Source organism: Hemiscyllium ocellatum, chromosome 24, assembly GCF_020745735.1.
Source record: "Hemiscyllium ocellatum isolate sHemOce1 chromosome 24, sHemOce1.pat.X.cur, whole genome shotgun sequence".
Lineage (NCBI taxonomy): Eukaryota > Metazoa > Chordata > Chondrichthyes > Orectolobiformes > Hemiscylliidae > Hemiscyllium > Hemiscyllium ocellatum.
Genome location: NC_083424.1, coordinates 17,361,926 through 17,378,672, shown reverse-complemented (window position 1 = coordinate 17,378,672; position 16,747 = coordinate 17,361,926). Strand labels below are relative to the sequence as shown.

Genomic DNA, 16,747 nt, shown 5'->3' with positions numbered 1-16,747 from the left:
TTTGCTTTCCCAAAATGCAGCACCTCACATTTATTTGAATTAACTCCATCTGCCACTTCTCAGCCCATTGGCCCTGTGATTATTGATGATACAAATATCTCAGCAAGAGGCCCAGCAATCACTTGACTAGCTTTCCACAAAGCTCGAGGGTACACCTGATCAGGTCCTGGGGATTTGCCCACCTTTATGCGTTTCAAGGCATCCAGCATTTCCTCCTCTGTAATACGGACATTTTGCAAGATGTCACCATCTATTTCCCTACAGTCTATATCTTCCATATCCTTATCCATAGTAAATGCTGATGCAAAATACTAGTTTAGTATCTCCCCCATTTTCTGGGCTCCACACAAAGGCCACCTTGCTGATCTTTGAGGGGTCCTATTCTCTCTCTAGTTACCCTTTTATCCTTAACGTATTTGTAAAATCCATTTGGATTATCCTTAATTCTATTTGCCAAAGCTATCTCATGTCCCATTTTTGCCCTCCTGATTTCCCTCTTAAGTATACTCCTACTGCCTTTATACTCTTCTAAGAATTCACTCGATATTTCCTGTCTATACCTGACATATGCTTCCTTCTTTATCTTAACAGAACCTTCAATTTCTTTAGTCATCCAGCATTCCCTATACCTCCAGCCTGTCCTTTCACCCGCAGGAATATACTTTCTCTGGATTCTCTGAAGGCTTCCCATCTTCCAGCCATCCCTGTACCTGCAAGCATCTGCCCCCAATCAGCTTTTGAAAGTTCTTGCTTAATACTGTCAAAATTAACCTTTCTCCAATTCAGAACTTCAACTTTTAGATCTGGTCTATCCTTTTCCATCACTATTTTAAATCTAATGGAATTATGATCACTGGCCCCAAAGTGCTCTCCCACTGACACCTCAGTCACCTGCCCTGCCTTATTTCCCAAGCGTAGGTCAAGTTTTGCACCTTCTCTAGTAGGTACATCCACTTACTGAATCAGAAAATTTTCTTGTACACGCTTAACCAATTCCTCTCCATCTAAACCCTTAACACTATGGCAGTCCCAGTCTATGTTTGGAAAGTTAAAATCCCCTACCATAACCACATTATTATTCTTACAGCTGACGAGATCTCCTTTCAAGTTTGTTTCTCAATTTCCCTCTGATTATTAGGGGGTCTATAATACAATCCCAATAAGGTGATCATCCCTTTCTTATTTCTCAGTTCCACCCAAATAACTTCCCTGGATGTATTTCCAGGAATATCCTCCCTCAGCACAGCTGTAATGCTATCCCTTATCAAAAGTACCACCCCCTCCACCCCTCTCTTGTCTCCCTTTCTATCCTTCCTGTAGCATTTGTATCCTGGAACATTTAAGCTGCCAGTCCTGCCCAGCCCTGAGCCATGTTTCTGTAATTGCTATGATATTTCAGTCCCATGTTCCTAACCATGCCCTGAGTTCATCTGCCTTCCCTGTTAGGCCCCTTCCACTGAAATAAATGCAGTTTAATTTATTAGTCCTACCTTGTCCCTGCCTGCCCTGACTGTTTAACTCGCTTCTGTTCTCAACTGTACCAATCTCAGATTGATCTCTTTCCTCGGTATCTCCCTGGGGCCTACCCCCGCACCTTACAAGTTTAAATCCTCCCGAGCAGCTCTAGCAAATCTCCCTGCCAGTATATTAGACCCCTTCCAATTTAGGTGCAAACCGTCCTTCTTGTACAGGTCACTTCTACCCAAAAAGAGATTCCAATGATCCAAAAATGTGAATCTTTCTCCCATACACCTGCTTCTCAGCCATGCATTCATCTGCTCTATCCTCCTATTCCTGCTCTCACTAGCTTGTAGCACCAGGAGTAACCTAGATATTACTACTCTCGAGGAACTCTTTTAAGTTCCTGCCTAACTCTCTGTAACCACCCTTCAGAATCTCAACCTTTTCCCTTCCTATGTCATTGGTTCCAATGTGGACAATGACCTCTTGCTGGTCCCTCTCCCCTTTGAGAACATTCTGCATCCTCTCTGAGACATCCTTAATCCTGGCACCAAGGAATCAACACACCATTCTGATTTTTTGCTGCTAGACACACAAACATCTGTCTGTACCTCAGACTAGAGAATCCCCTAACACAATAGATCTCTTAGAACCTGACGTACCCCTCGTTGCATTAGAGTCTCAATACCAGAAACTTGACTGTTCGTGCTGTGTTCCCTGAGAATCCATCACCACCTACATTTTCCAAAGCATACTTGTTTGAAATGGGTATAGCCACAAAACACATCTGCACTAGGTGCCTAACTCTCTTACCTTTCCTGGAGTTGTCTGTTCTTCTCCATTTTAAAACTGCTGTTGTTTGATTTTGATTTGGAACTTAGCATGTAAAACTGTAATTGCTGCTCCTGGAATTTGAGGAAATCACCTCCAGCACCTAAAATATCTAAATACCTAAAATGTAAGGATGGTAGAAGCAGAAACCTCATTGCAAGTAGTAATTAGTAGATATATATTTACAATGTCAAGGCATACAAGGTTATGGGCCAAGTGCTGGAAAATAGATTAGAATTGTAAGGTTGTTTTTGACTGACGTAAACTCAGTGGGCTAAAGTCCCTTTTTCTGTGCTGTAGATATCAATAACTTGTGACAGATATGATTGATTTGGACAAAGTGGCTTCCAAGAACTCCCACACGTACTACAGATGTGGCACATCACCTGTCCTTGCAATCTTAGTGTGTTCTAATTGATTTTTATTTAATTATATACATACTTATGTTTTTATAAATTCTATCAACCTTACCACTGGCTACTATAGTATATTGAAACTTAGGAATAGATTAAGTCTTAGTCACATACCAAATACTCACCAAATAACTAGGTAGAGACAGGAAATATGGGCGAACTGTGTGATTAGAATAGAATCCCTACAATGTGGAAACAGGCTATTCAAACAACAAGTCCACACCAACCGTCTGAACAGCATCCCACCTAGAAGCATCCCCCTGTCCTATCCCTGTAACTCCTCATTTCCCATGCTGAAGCACCTAAACTAGCCACCCCTGAATACTACAGGTAATTGAGCATGGCCAATGCACCGAACCTGCACATTCTTTAGACTGTGGGAGAAAACCGGAGCACCCGGGAGAAACCTATGCAGACACTGGGAGAATGTGCAAACTCTACACAGACTGTTGTTCAAGGATGGAATTGAACCCAGGTCCCTGGCACTGTGAGGCAGCGGTGCTAACCACTATGCCGCCCCCAAATATTGTCAAACATTGCAGACAAATCTGTTATTGTGTTCACCTTGCATCCAGACATGTCTGCTTTCCAGTGGCGATCGCTGAATAATCTGTAACTTGGCTGATATTTTCCCGTCCTGGAGATCAGTTGCAACAATTCAATTGCTGTATAACTCGGATCAAAGTAATTCATTGCAAAAGGGCGCTCGAACCCAGAATCTTCTCATTTCTATCACTTTGGGGTATGCTAGAATGGTGCTTATAATTGCAGCTCATGTAATTAACAACCTACGTTCTTCAAAATGTGAGTATTTATGTGCAACTAACTTAAATCCTCAAGTATTTTGCTCATCAAAATTTGCCTTGCTGCCTCCCTGTGAGAATCCTGATACTTGCCTTCATTGAGGGCCTATGCCCCGAAACGTCAACTCTCCTGCTCCTCAGATGCTGCCTGACCTGCTGTGCTTTTCCAGCACCACACACTCGACTTCATTTAATCCTTTAAACAAGCCACTATAATGTTGGACAGAATAAATATATGTAATTGCATCTAATTCTCAGCTGAAAATGTTAGGTAAGTTGATCACGTTTATAAAGCACATGTTATTTTGTTTCAATTTGTGTAACTTTAGTATTTGGTTTCTCAATTTTTGTTTGCTTTCTTTGCTTTTCTGAGATCAGGTTTAACTCCAAAGTATCATCGAAGATAGACACAATTCCAGACTCCCTTTATTGTCAGCTAAATTGATATAGTTGTCTCAACTCTTAAATTAGAAAATTCTGGTATTAAATTCCACTCCCAAAAAATATCTCGCAATCTATTAAAATGTCAGCACAGCATTGTTGAGGGGTGCACTCTTCAAGCTCCATTTTAATTACATGTGCTTGTTCCAGTGGTCTTTATCAATGTGCCAAAACATTTTCCTTGTTCAAAAATAACCTTTGTTTCTGGTGTCTCAATTGTGTTGTTTGGATTCTAGGTGGATCATTCAGACATTTTCTGTGGCAAGTTTGTAAAGAGTTACAGAGTTCAGCACTTTCACTTCTTATACCTTGTCCAAGTTCTGCAGCCAACAGAAACAAGGTAATTATTGCTGCAGGTAACCAATCAGATTGATTAAATCATCTTAAGGTTGTCGTTGCATTCCTAAAAGTCTCTACTTAAGTGAATCAAAATTCCCATGAGGAATCAAATCAATGTTTGGTCCCTTCAGATGTTTTTTTTTTGAGGCAAGCAATGTGCAAGTTGAAATACTATACCATAAATGTGCAGTATTATGCATTCCTAGATGAAATACTTCTGAAATAATGCACCAAAATATAAAGTACTGTAGAGTCATGAAGTAATAGAATTGTAGAGGTCAACAGCACACAAAAGACCCTGCTTCCGGATGAAGGGCTTATGTCCGAAACATTGATTCTCCTGCTCCTCAGATGCTGCCAGACCTGTTTGCTTTTCCAGCACCACTCTGATCTAAACTCTGGTTTCCAGCATCTGCAGTACTCACTTTTACCCATAAGGATAGTAAGAGTCATGATAGCAACCTCAGGCAAAAAGGACGCTACATGAAGTGTGAGAGAGAGAAAAGATGAGTTTGGTTCATTATAATCCTGATGTTAATGAGAAAGTTTATCATTGTTCTTCTCCTTTAGAACTTGTATCGATTGCAAACATGTCAGCCATAACAACAATTGCTTAAAATACTCAGTTGCTCTCCCAGCATTAGAAAGGGTGCAACTGTTGTGATGGAGGACAGTATTAAAACAGTACTGTCTCCTCTTTCAAGTGTTGACTGAGCAATTGTGCATTCATAGTATTTTCTATTCAGCTCCAATTCCCAGCACTAAGCTTTTTGTTTCATCTCATCAAATTAAGTTTTGATGCAATCACTTGTACTGTGCTGGAGTAAGTTGCTGGTATTTGTATTATTATCAATGGGTTCTAATTCAGATTCAACAGAATTGCAGTATCAAGTACCAGTTAACATTTTGTCACACTTCGAGCAAATCTAGAAGGCATTATAGTTTGTTTTAAATTTGAACTTTTCAAGGAGTATCCAGATTTTGGCAGTTGAACGCATACCTGGTTGCTTTGTGGGATATGTCTCCGCAATTTTAATCTAATTAACAAATATGATTAATGTTGAATTATCAATGGTCATCATGATCCGCTCTCAGAATAGCATACATCATGGAGTAGCCCCTTGTAGGGGAAATAAAATTAGTGGCATTATTGCATCTATCTGCACTCCAGCTGACAATGATTAGTCTGCAAACCTGTAGAAAGCTTTATCAGAATGAATTACATATGGAATATTAATTTTTAAAATCTTAGTATTGGTCTATAATGTTTGCCTTTTATTCTACTGGAGCTGTTAATTTCTGGACGTGATGTAGATTTTGTGACCAGGTGCTCTGCAGTGCCTTGTCTTGAGTAAGCATTTTAAGTGACCGTTCAGGATGTAAATTTGGCCAAGTTGGGATGACATCAATACTCATTCCTGTGCCTGCCTGTGTTTCCTTCTCATCAAGAGGCAGTGGATATTAAGATTGGACATCGTGGATTTTTCCAATGCACATTCTCCTATACATAACCCATTGGCACTGAATCTAATTAAATTATTTCAGTCATCGCCACAGATGAAATTGATGAATGCATCAAAAGAGAACATTTTGAACCACATAATATCAGAATGAAGAACTGGTGATCGTGGATTAGTCAATTTAAAATTGAAGTAGTGTAACACATCCTGTCCCGTTGTATTGGCTTTAGTAGGTTTATAATTTCTACAGATTATACATACAAATAAAGATATTGACACCACTCTGAACATTCTCCTGCAGTCTATTTCTAGTTAAAGAGAGACTAACAATGTTGAGGTTCTTAGATTTTCAGGCTAAGCACATCATACATCTATTGTATGTCTGGTTTCAACACTTTTTTTCAGGGCAAACACATTCTGACTCCTGGACCAATAACATATACTGAGGAGCAACTGTTACACTTCTTTGGCCAATTACTTGGAATTGCTATCCGAGCAGATGTCCCACTCCCTCTTGATCTCCTCCCAACGTTTTGGAAGACTCTAGTTGGCGAATCACTGGATCCAGAGTGTGATCTGCAAGAGGTGGACATCTTGACCTACAATTACGTCAAGAAGTTTGAGACTGTAAGTCATTCAGTATGTGTGCCCCTTAAGATTTCACACTTGTTGCCGTTTCTTCCTTCTCTTCCCCTTCTCTAACCGAACAAACAATAAATGCACAGTGTGTTGGAGAAACTCAGCAGGTCTGCCAGCGTCTGTGCGTAGAGAAAATAGAGTTAATGTTCTGAGTCTGGTAAGACAGTTCTTCAGAACCCATCGATCTGGCCACTTTTTTGAAAGATTTTGACTTCTGAACATTGAGATTTTAGAATGAATTCTATTTGAACATGAAATGTTGAGTATTTTCCTCCCATTGGGTTATAAAGGTGGAATTCATCAGATAATTGAGCACATATAAAGAGACACTTCTTGATTTTGGGACTAGTTTGTACTTTTTGGAGCTGTATTTTTGTAATGTTTCCCTCTGTGAATAAATCTGAATCTGAGCAAAGATTCATTAACTGGCTGTCAGAAGATTAAAGCATCATCCCTCCATCCACCTTGTCAAATCTTTGGAGTGAGTTTCCACTTTTGTAACTAGCCTACCTCAAGGTTTTTAGGTCTTGTGATGTGAGCATCTTATAAAGTGTGATTCATATTCAAGATAATTTATTAAAGGTGATCTAATGTGGACCGTTTTCTATGGGTCTTCAGTCTTGGGATTGTGGTTCACATGAATTTTGTAATTCCAGGTTAATAATGAGATAGAACTTGAGGCACTGTGTGCTGAAATAACATCACATCACCTAACCACAGAGAGCCCTGAATCTCCCAGCAAGCCCTGTTGTAAATTCAGTTACATCACCATGACAGGCGAGGAAGTGGAGCTATGTCCTGGAGGCAAGAATATCACTGTTACGTGAGTAAATGATAAGGATACATCATCTACCTCTGATTTGATCACAAATGGAATGGGTTAAAATATTAGTTTTCTGGCCCAAAGTCTTACAAATCAAACAAATCGGAAATCAACTGTTTCACTTTTTGCAAATTAACCTCTTAGAGCTCAGGACCAGTACAGGATTTTATCCTGAAGGTAGTGGGGATTTGAAGCAAATTAGGAAAATGGATAGAAATTAAAAATTAAATTAAAAATTTTATGACTAGATTTGGTGGTTATCAAGGTAGGGATGTGCTTTTTTTTTTCCTTCTATCAACAGTCTGTACACTCAACACATATTTCAGTCAGAACAATTGTAAGAAGCTTAATCTCAGGCATCAGCCAAAGGCAGTTTACATTTATGTCATACCTTTAGCATTGTAAAATATCCAAACTCACTTGAGCAAAAATCAAACAAAATTAGATCACCTCCAGTTCATAAGTCCAAAACCTTGCTTCTAGAAATAGCCTTTAGAAAGCATCAAAAGGACAAAATAAAATGATGGAATTCAAGAGCCAAGTCAGCTAAAGGCATGCCACTAAGTGTAAATGAGAGGCCTGAATTTCACTAGTGCAGAGATCTGATAGGATTGGAGGAGGTTACGTGGTTAGGGGAGTGAGGGGTCATGGCTATTGCTGGTGAAGCCAGCATTGAGAAGGTGATGGTGAGCTGCTACCTTGAACTGCTGCAGTGCGTGAGATGTAAAGGCACCCAAAGTGCCATTGGAAAAGGAGTTACAAGATTTTGAAGTAATGATGGTGAATGAGTGCCAGTTTAGTTTCAAGTTGAGGTGGTGGTGTGACTTAAAGGGAAATTTGCAGATGGCAATATTCCCATGTATCTGCTGCCCTTGCCCTTCCAGGGTAACTGCCTGGTGTTTGAAAAGTGCTGTCAAAGAAAGAGCCTTTGTGATTATCTGCAGTACCTCTTGTAGATGGTACACACTCGCTGTCACTATACATCAATCATGAAGGGTTTGAACATTGAAGGTGGATGGTTTGCCAGTCAAGCAGGTTGCTTTATCCTGGATGGTGTCAAATTATTCAAGTTGGAGCTGCATCCAGGCAAGTGGGGAGTGTTCCATCACATGCCTGAATGTGAAAACAAGAATCCACATTTTGAAATTGTTATACCAAGACCAGTGTTGATCATGGAGTATGAAAGTGTTTTGTAAAAGGGCCCCAATGGAACAATTTTTTTCATGAACTCAATTTTAAGGAGAAAAAGTAAGAAAGCCACTCAAGATGTCATCTGATTAGTCTGAAGTAACAATGGAATAAATGAGGCATTTAGTAATATCTGAGCTGAGATGGGAGAAGCAAAGGGGCAGTTCTGTGGAGGTGAAAGGAGGCACTTATGCTGAGTGTGTGGATATGTCGTGTGAAATGTATCTCAGATTCAGGTGTTACACCAGAGTTGTAAAAAATTTGATTCAACCTCAGTGATCTCAGAAACAGACAGCTTCTGTAGGTGGGGAGCAGAAATTTGAGAAAGGAATAAAAATGATGGACATGGCTTTGACATTTAGGAGGAGAAAATTTCTCCTGTTCCAATGCAGTATGTTGGACCTCAACATAATGAGTCAGAGAGCGGAACAGTCGAGAAACATGAAATTTAAGTAGAAGCAAATTATATTCAGCAAGTTACTACCTTGATGTTACCTTAAATGATCCTTACCCTTCTGCCTTTGGTGGTATCAGCAGGGGACGAGAGCAAAAGGGGGGTAGCTTAGAAGCATATCATCAAAAAACTTCCTTTTTCTGAGCAAACTTATCCCTGCATCTGACTAAAATCATACTAGAATTTAAAAGCTTTTGAACTAATTTTTTTAAATGTTCATTCTAGATTATGTTAAGCTATAATTGCTTATTGTTTTCTCTCTTCATTCGTAAACCTGAGACAATATAAACAAACTTTCGTTAATACTCCGCATATCCTAGTTTCAAGTCATGGTTCCAGAAAGACTGAGCTGGTATCCAAATGCTAGTTGTTTAAAATCCAAACTCTTTAATAACAAAAGTGATTATTTTACATTTAAAAACTCTTATCTCTCCTCATAAGTGTTTATGGTTCATATACAGACCTGAACACTATATATAAATTGAGGTGATATATTGAGGGGAAAAAAAGCTTCTTTTCAAGAAAGATCGATCAAGCCTCAAACCCTTTGCAACCTTATTCCTCCAAAACTGTACTGTTCATCCTTTTATACGTAGTGTTGAGTAGTGAACATATCATTTATTTGCTGATAACATGCACCAAGCCCTAATTTCATTTTCTACAGGTGGGATAATAAAGATGCATATGCTTCAGCAATCCGCAATCTGAGGCTACAAGAGATTGAGAACACTGACTGCATGACTGCGGTGCGCGCAGGGCTTGGTTCAATTATTCCCTTGCAGCTCCTGACACTGCCAACACCATTGGAAATGGAGTTGAGGACATGTGGACTGCCCTACATAAACCTAGAGTTTCTAAAGGTAATAATCATTCATGAAGTTCAGTAAGCTAAGCTGAGAAACTACTTTAATCATCAATGGACCTTGCTTCTATTAACCTGTTCCATTGTAGTATGTTATTCAAAATCATTTAATTTATACTGCCGTAGGAGTAAAACAGTGTCATTTAGATGTTACAAACCTAACATTACAATAGTGCCTGATGTTTTAGAGATAACACACACAAATGATTGCCACTTCTAATCTTACTTTTATTCAGAAGCTTGAATAATTTGAAGAATGCTCCAATTTCTTACTGTTCAGAATCGGAGTTGAAATGCCTTTTGACTAGCATGAGATCTGACGTTTTCTAACTGAATTTGAAGTAAAATACTGGTTAGTAGAACTAGGAATTTAGAGTTACAAGCAAACCATTGCCAGTCAACTAACAGTCAACAAGTGTACTCGGTGTGACTCCAGTCGCAGGCATATCGTTTCAAGTTTAATGTAGATTCAGTCTGCGCATTTCCTGACTCTAAGAACAGTTGGAAGTGTCTTTCATTTTGATAGCTGATGGGTCAAAAAACATTTGAACATTCAAACGCATGAAAAAGTGAATGGGTCCAGCTCATACTGGCAAAATGTAACTGCACAATTGCCAACCTTTTATTGCCGCCTTTTTTAGCAATGGTTGTACAACTTCTAGCCATAGTAAACTGTTTGACTTGCTTATAAAGAAACAGCGACTGGTTGAATTTTGTTTTGTATTGTCAATTATGAGTATATATGTGAGTCTTTCTTTTGCTCTCCACTATTACCCAGGCTCACACCATGTACCAGGTGGGACTGATGGAGACTGATCAGCATATTGAATTCTTCTGGGCAGCGTTAGAGATGTTCACTCAAGAGGAACTCTGTAAATTCATCAAATTTGCCTGCAACCAGGAACGAATACCATTCACCTGCCCCTGCAAAGATGGTGGCCCTGATACCGCTCATGTTCCACCATATCCAATGAAGATTGCTCCTCCTGATGGAGCTGCAGGTAATCTAGAGAGTTGTCTCTTCTCCTACCACAGTGGCAGTCAGTCCTTTCAGTTTTATCACGATAGATGAAGCCCTTTCTATCCTAATCTCTCTCACCATCCAGCAGCTATGATGATCAAAATACAGCCTTCCTTGTGGTGATACAACCGTAGGAGCTGAGTTTGCTTTCCAGATTTTCTTTTTCTTCTTCTTCACATAAGAAAAGTGTGCATACTCTGTCTCTCTGCCTGAGGTTATAACTAGCATCAGGAATTTGATGTGTAGCTGGAAGCTGTCTAGCTTTAACCCTGTGACAGTGATGTTCGAAAACTATTTTTTAGGGAAAGAAATCTGGATTGTTCCTTGGGAATTCAATTTCTCTTTATAAAATAGCCACAATAAATCTTTGGGAATGAATAATCAAATGATGCATAAAAAAGCTGGGTAGGATGTGAATATCTGCATCTAAATATTTTTAGCAGGACCAGAAAGACAGCACTTTTAAGAATTTTTTGATCTTGTTGCATGAAAGTAGTAACAATTCAAACATTAAATTAATTAATCTTGCCCACAACCAGACATTGCTAAATTGAGCTGTTTGAAAAAAGGAAAAGGCACTTCCCACAAGAACGTAAATAAAAACTACCCTCCAAACAAGAGTAGCCTGGTAGGCAACAAGCTAACTCTCCGTTCTGTAATAAAATACATGGTATAGGGCACTGTGCCTGTTTTAACTCACCAAGTCCATTTTGTGGTCAGGGTATTACTACCCTGTTAGTTAACCTGCCTGGTTTAAAATTTAAACAAAGCCTGGAGTTTAACTGTTAGTTAGCATTAATGTGTGTATTCTCCATATCAACACCTCAACCCAACCAGTGTAAATGTTGGTTTTACATTTAGTGGTATTCTTATGACTTGTCCTGATGAGTGCAAGATGAAATGCTTCATCAAAGCATCTTTTTTCAACAAAACTAAATAGTATCAGTGTCAGCAAATATGCACACTACCAGACTGAGTGCCTTGTTTTTAGTTTGTCTATTTCTCCTTTGTGTTCAGGTTCACCGGATTCCCGATACATTAGGGTAGAAACCTGTATGTTTATGATCAAACTTCCTCAGTATTCCTCGCTTGATATCATGCTGGAAAAGCTCCGTTATGCTATCCACTACCGTGAAGACCCCCTCAGCGGCTGAGCAGGATACAACTGGCATTCCCAGATCTTTTTGCAACAAATGGCGATGCCTGAGGACCTCCTTGAACCTACTTTTAAGAAAAGGAATTGAGGTGGAAGCCAGATGGAAATCGATGCTGCAGTCGGGAGCTGTTCCTTCTGAACCCGTCACAAGCAAAATGCTTCCACACCGATGCAAACTTTCTTTTTGTAAATTTCCATTTCTATTGATGGACTGAGAATGGTGTGTTGCTGTCTTGTCAAGCAGCTATTCCAAGAGTGTACGGTGCTTTTACCACTACAGCGGTGTATGTTACTGTACCCTTAAAACACAAACGCTTGTGGTCAAACAGGATAATAGTTTATTGTAGGATCTAACTGTTTTTATACTCTGTGGTCTTAACTTTGGGGCAGCATTTTAACTTTCATGTTCTCATAAAAGGAAATTTCTTTTACTTTTCCTTGTGCACAAGCACACACATGGGAACACTATTCAAAATTAGACAAATCTTCTCTTCCAGATCAGCTTTGGCTTCTAAAATGTCGAGTAACCATATGTGCGCACAAGTGTGCTACAGAATTTAAACGCTCCAAAGTTAGTGTCGTGATCGTCAGTGTACAAAAAGATATACCTCCACCTACCAACAATTAATCTTCTAGTTATAGGTGGATTTAAATGAATCATGTGACCCAGTCTACTTCCCTTTTCTCCTTCACAGAAAAGCTAAGATGTGAGTACTTGTATGTAGGATCAGCATGTCAACAGATGCCTGCTTTGCCATGAAGACACTCAGCTGTCCTTTTATTTAATTTTTCAATCTTTTGTCATACTGACAGGAAGTCCGTGACTGCAAATATTTTCTTGCAAAGTTCCTTTGTTGACGGTCTGTCAGTGCTTATGAGGTAGCCAGTAATGTAAGAAGCCTTGATTTGATGCTTTGAGTAACATAATTTCAGATATCTCCTTTCCTACTGACAGAACATCCCAGACCTTGGTAATAAGACAGGGATACAGTTTTCTGAGGTCAATTTATGATCATTGCTGGTTCAGTTTATCCTCTTCATTTTCCCTTGTGGGTTTTCAAATTATACTATTCCCAACTGAGTGGGTGGACAAATAGCTGATGGGAAATGTCTGGCCACTTCTTGGATAAGAATGTCACGTCACAGAACTGTAAGCCTAATCCATTAGATCAGAAGTCTTGTCCCCTTGAATTTTGAATTTTCTATATTAAAGTTGAAATGCAGTAGCATGAATCCTAATTAAATAAAACTATCTTACTATAGATTGATTTAAGATTTACAATGCAAATAGCCTGCATTACATGTTTTAAAAAAAAGTCTGCACAACCCAATGCACAAGTTTCCATCCTTCGGTTTTGTTTACTCCATAGCCATTTCAGAATAGTCTTTTACATGGTTTAACAACACATTCAGCAGTAAATTGGCTAACTACATTGTAAAATGCTACTTTTGATACAAAATGTTGTGGAAAAATACTGCGCTAAGAGATGCAAACCAAATGTCATGATTTGGCACACTCATTTTATCCAAGCTGTTTTGTGTTTAGTTGGGAGTGTAAAATGACGTTATCAGCATGCAGTCAGAATGATGAAGTAAGCTCCAACCGTAAAGAATATTTAAATAGTGCGCAGCAGAAGTAACATCACTTCTAATCTGAAATGAGGGATACAGCTATTGAGATTACTGGTTGTGTGGTTCCAGAATTTTCTGAATCAGTGAACATTCTTATTTAAAGGGGAAATGGATATGGCTATGCAGCCTGATGTCAATTAAGATGTTGAGTTTTTCAATGTATGTTAAAATTTAATTTGACAGTACAGTGAATGTACCACATACATGTATTTGCTAATTGTTTATTTTTCGGATAAAACAGATTTCTAAAAATTCCTCCTCCCTCCCAGCATCTTTCCTTGTCCACCCCCACAAAAATCCACAACCTGTAAGTTTTGGTTTTGCAATAATATAGGCTGTAGGTTATTTCAGCGTTTGCAAAAGGGCAGTCATGAAGAGCTGTACCTAAGGTAAACTTGAAACTAAGCTGTGACACATTAGAACCTTTGACAGTCTTCACTGCTATTGTGTATCTGACTTTGGAATTTCCCAATAATGAAGTGAAGCTAGTTGAGAGAGTTTGGAAGTACATACATACCCTCAAGTCTGTCACTGTAAATTGAAATTGGTACTGGCTTGTAATGTCTTTTAAGAATAGCTAATACTTCATTACTCATTTTAATAGAGCTGTGAAATGTATATTGACAATACAAAGAAATGGAAGATTGTGCTTCAGGATAATACTTGTCATATTTATCAAGATAGCCTATACCAATGGCATTAAATACCCCTAGTTCTAGGATTAATCAGGACCAATTTTACAGAAGTAAAGAGCTGAGGTTAATACTGGCCTAACATACAAGGCAGGGGAAGCAAGAAGCGTAAGGATAATATCAGTATAAACCTGTGAATCTTGGTGGATTTATCCCAACCCTTTGCAATACAGGAGATTTGACGGGTCTTAAAGCTTGTGGTAGGAGGCTTAAGTAATGTATCCTCCAGATACATAAAGTGTAATATAAACTATTATAGGGTGCAGAGTGTATTTTGTTTTCTTTTGCTGTGCAATGGTAAGATAGCCTGCAAACATGTGAAGGGCCTGCTTAATAACTGAGTGAATGAAGGTTTTGTGTAATTAGTTATTTGGCAAACAAAGAGCAGATTGGCCTGCTGCCAGTGTTGATGCTGCGAGTTTATTTTTGTGGAGTGGTTCAAACATTTCAGCAAATTATATAGTTAAATTCTGGAATTAGTTATTGTATAATTGTCAATTTTATTCATCTTTTATTAAATACAATGAAGAGGTATGTTTTGGTAGATGAACCTTGGCTTTTCAACTAAGGTTTAATAAATTGCAAAATGTCAAGAACCATAATAGAGCTGTAAACAGGAACAAGCTGGTCAATCAAAAATTTAAATTGTTTATAGATAGTACTACAATTTTGGTTATGGCCCCAGATTGACAAAGCTAATTTTGATTAGCACAGATCTAAAGCAAAGGGTGTTGAATTTTTTTTAAAAAGTCATGATCGTTTCAGTGGTTGATTTCATGGGACAACAAAGCAACACCACATCTAGTTGTTTTTATATACAAACTATTAGTTGAATAATCCCCCAGTCTGTCCCCTCACCCAAAAAGGCTGACACCAGTGTAGATCTGACTCTTTGTCCCTACCTTGTTAGAGTGATGTGGTACTGGCTGTGGTAATGTTAATCTGCTGCTATGACTGCTCCATTTTACGAGGAGCAACCAGATAAACTAAAACTTACAAAGGACATATCAACATACAGGTGTTAATGTGCGCTGTACAGTTATTGATGTATATTTATTGCAATTATTTATGAATGCATCTAAAAATCATCTGTATTGTTGATTTAGTCTGCATTGGTACCTAAAGCAGTGATGTATGAATGGAAATTACATTCATATTAAAAAGTTCAAGCAGATTTTTTTTTAAAGTTGTCACTCATTTTTGTAGATCAAAACCACCAAAGTGCTTTACAAAAGGATATTATAGACCACTTATTTTTGTGAAGAGGTTGGGAAAAACATTTTCAGTGTTCATGAAAATTGAATCAATCCCTCAAGTGCAGGAAGATGCCATTCGGATCCAAGTCTGCTCTTTGAGATCATCTCAACCCTACATTTACCATGGTTAATCTGCCTAACCTTTGGGAGGAAACCCACACATACTGGGAGAACATGCAAGGTCAACACATAGTCACCTAAGACTGGAATGGAACCCAGGTTCCCTGGTGCTAAGAGGTAGCAGTGCTGACCACTGTGCCACCCAACAGTAAAACAAAACTATCCTGAAATATTATTTTATGGAGTGAGAGGTTAAATTCATGGATAATGCATGCAAGTAGCTGGTTACTCACTTACTGATGATACCAAAAGCACAAGACACATTTATATAGAAATCAAAGTGTATAGAGTTACAAAATCTGATATGTGTCCTATTCCAAAATTGGTTTTGATGAATCATGCATGTTCACCTTGCGATAAGGATACTGATGCATTTTTAATTCCATTGGCTGTCAAATGTTCCAACAGTAAAATCTCAGGGGAATATGCAACTGTTGCTATACATCAACAACTCTGTTATAATCAGTCAAACCGCTCCACCCACCCCCCGCCGCCTCAGGAATTGGCTGTGGTGATGGAGAGATTTACCTTGAAAGTTGTGGCTGCGATTGACAAAATCCGTGGGGATATTCATGCCCAGGTCCAACCTATTGCATCCATGCTACAGAAGCACCAGCAGGAGATCCAGGGCCTCAGGGGGAGGCTGGAGGAGATGGAGTGTCGAACTAAGGCCTCGGAAGCTGTGATGGAGTCCTCATCCAGTCGGATCCAGGTGCTGGAGCGAGAGGTGCGGGCCTGGCGAAACCATATTGATGACCTCGAAAATCAAGGTCGGAGGATAAATCTCCGAATTGTCAGGCTCCCTGAAGGTCAGCAACCAGTCAGCTTCTTTGAAAGCTGGTTGCCAAAGCTTTTGGGCATTCACATGGAGTCCAGCAGGCTTCAGATTGAAAGGGCGTATCGGGTTACAGTGTACAGGTCAGGCCCAGTGCAGCGCCCCACTCGGTCCTAGTTCATATAAGGACAAACAAAAAGTCATAAAAGCTTCCAGATTCCTGGGAAAAGATCCGCAGGCACTGCTGTATAAGGGGCCAAAAATCATATTTTTCCAGGATTTCTCTGCAGCTGTAATTTGAAAGAGGAAGTCCTTCAATGAAGTTAACAAGACCCTGAGGAACCTGGGCATCCATGAGATACCCCGCAGTACTTCGTTTCA

At 39.1% G+C, this 16,747-nt stretch overlaps 1 protein-coding gene across 2 annotated transcripts in view; it reads left to right on the top strand.

Annotated features, from left to right (window-relative positions):
* LOC132827079 (probable E3 ubiquitin-protein ligase HECTD4) overlaps positions 1-15,382 on the top strand; it is a 302,053-nt gene extending 286,671 nt beyond the window's left edge. For both annotated transcript variants that reach the window (XM_060843537.1, XM_060843536.1), the window contains exons 71-76: positions 4,186-4,289; positions 6,154-6,375; positions 7,044-7,210; positions 9,517-9,712; positions 10,493-10,715; positions 11,753-15,382. In XM_060843537.1, coding sequence (XP_060699520.1) covers positions 4,186-4,289; positions 6,154-6,375; positions 7,044-7,210; positions 9,517-9,712; positions 10,493-10,715; positions 11,753-11,889 — 1,049 coding nt within the window. In that variant the 3' untranslated portion in view covers positions 11,890-15,382. The remainder of the gene's footprint in view (positions 1-4,185; positions 4,290-6,153; positions 6,376-7,043; positions 7,211-9,516; positions 9,713-10,492; positions 10,716-11,752) is intronic.
* The last annotated feature ends 1,365 nt before the right edge of the window (positions 15,383-16,747 follow it).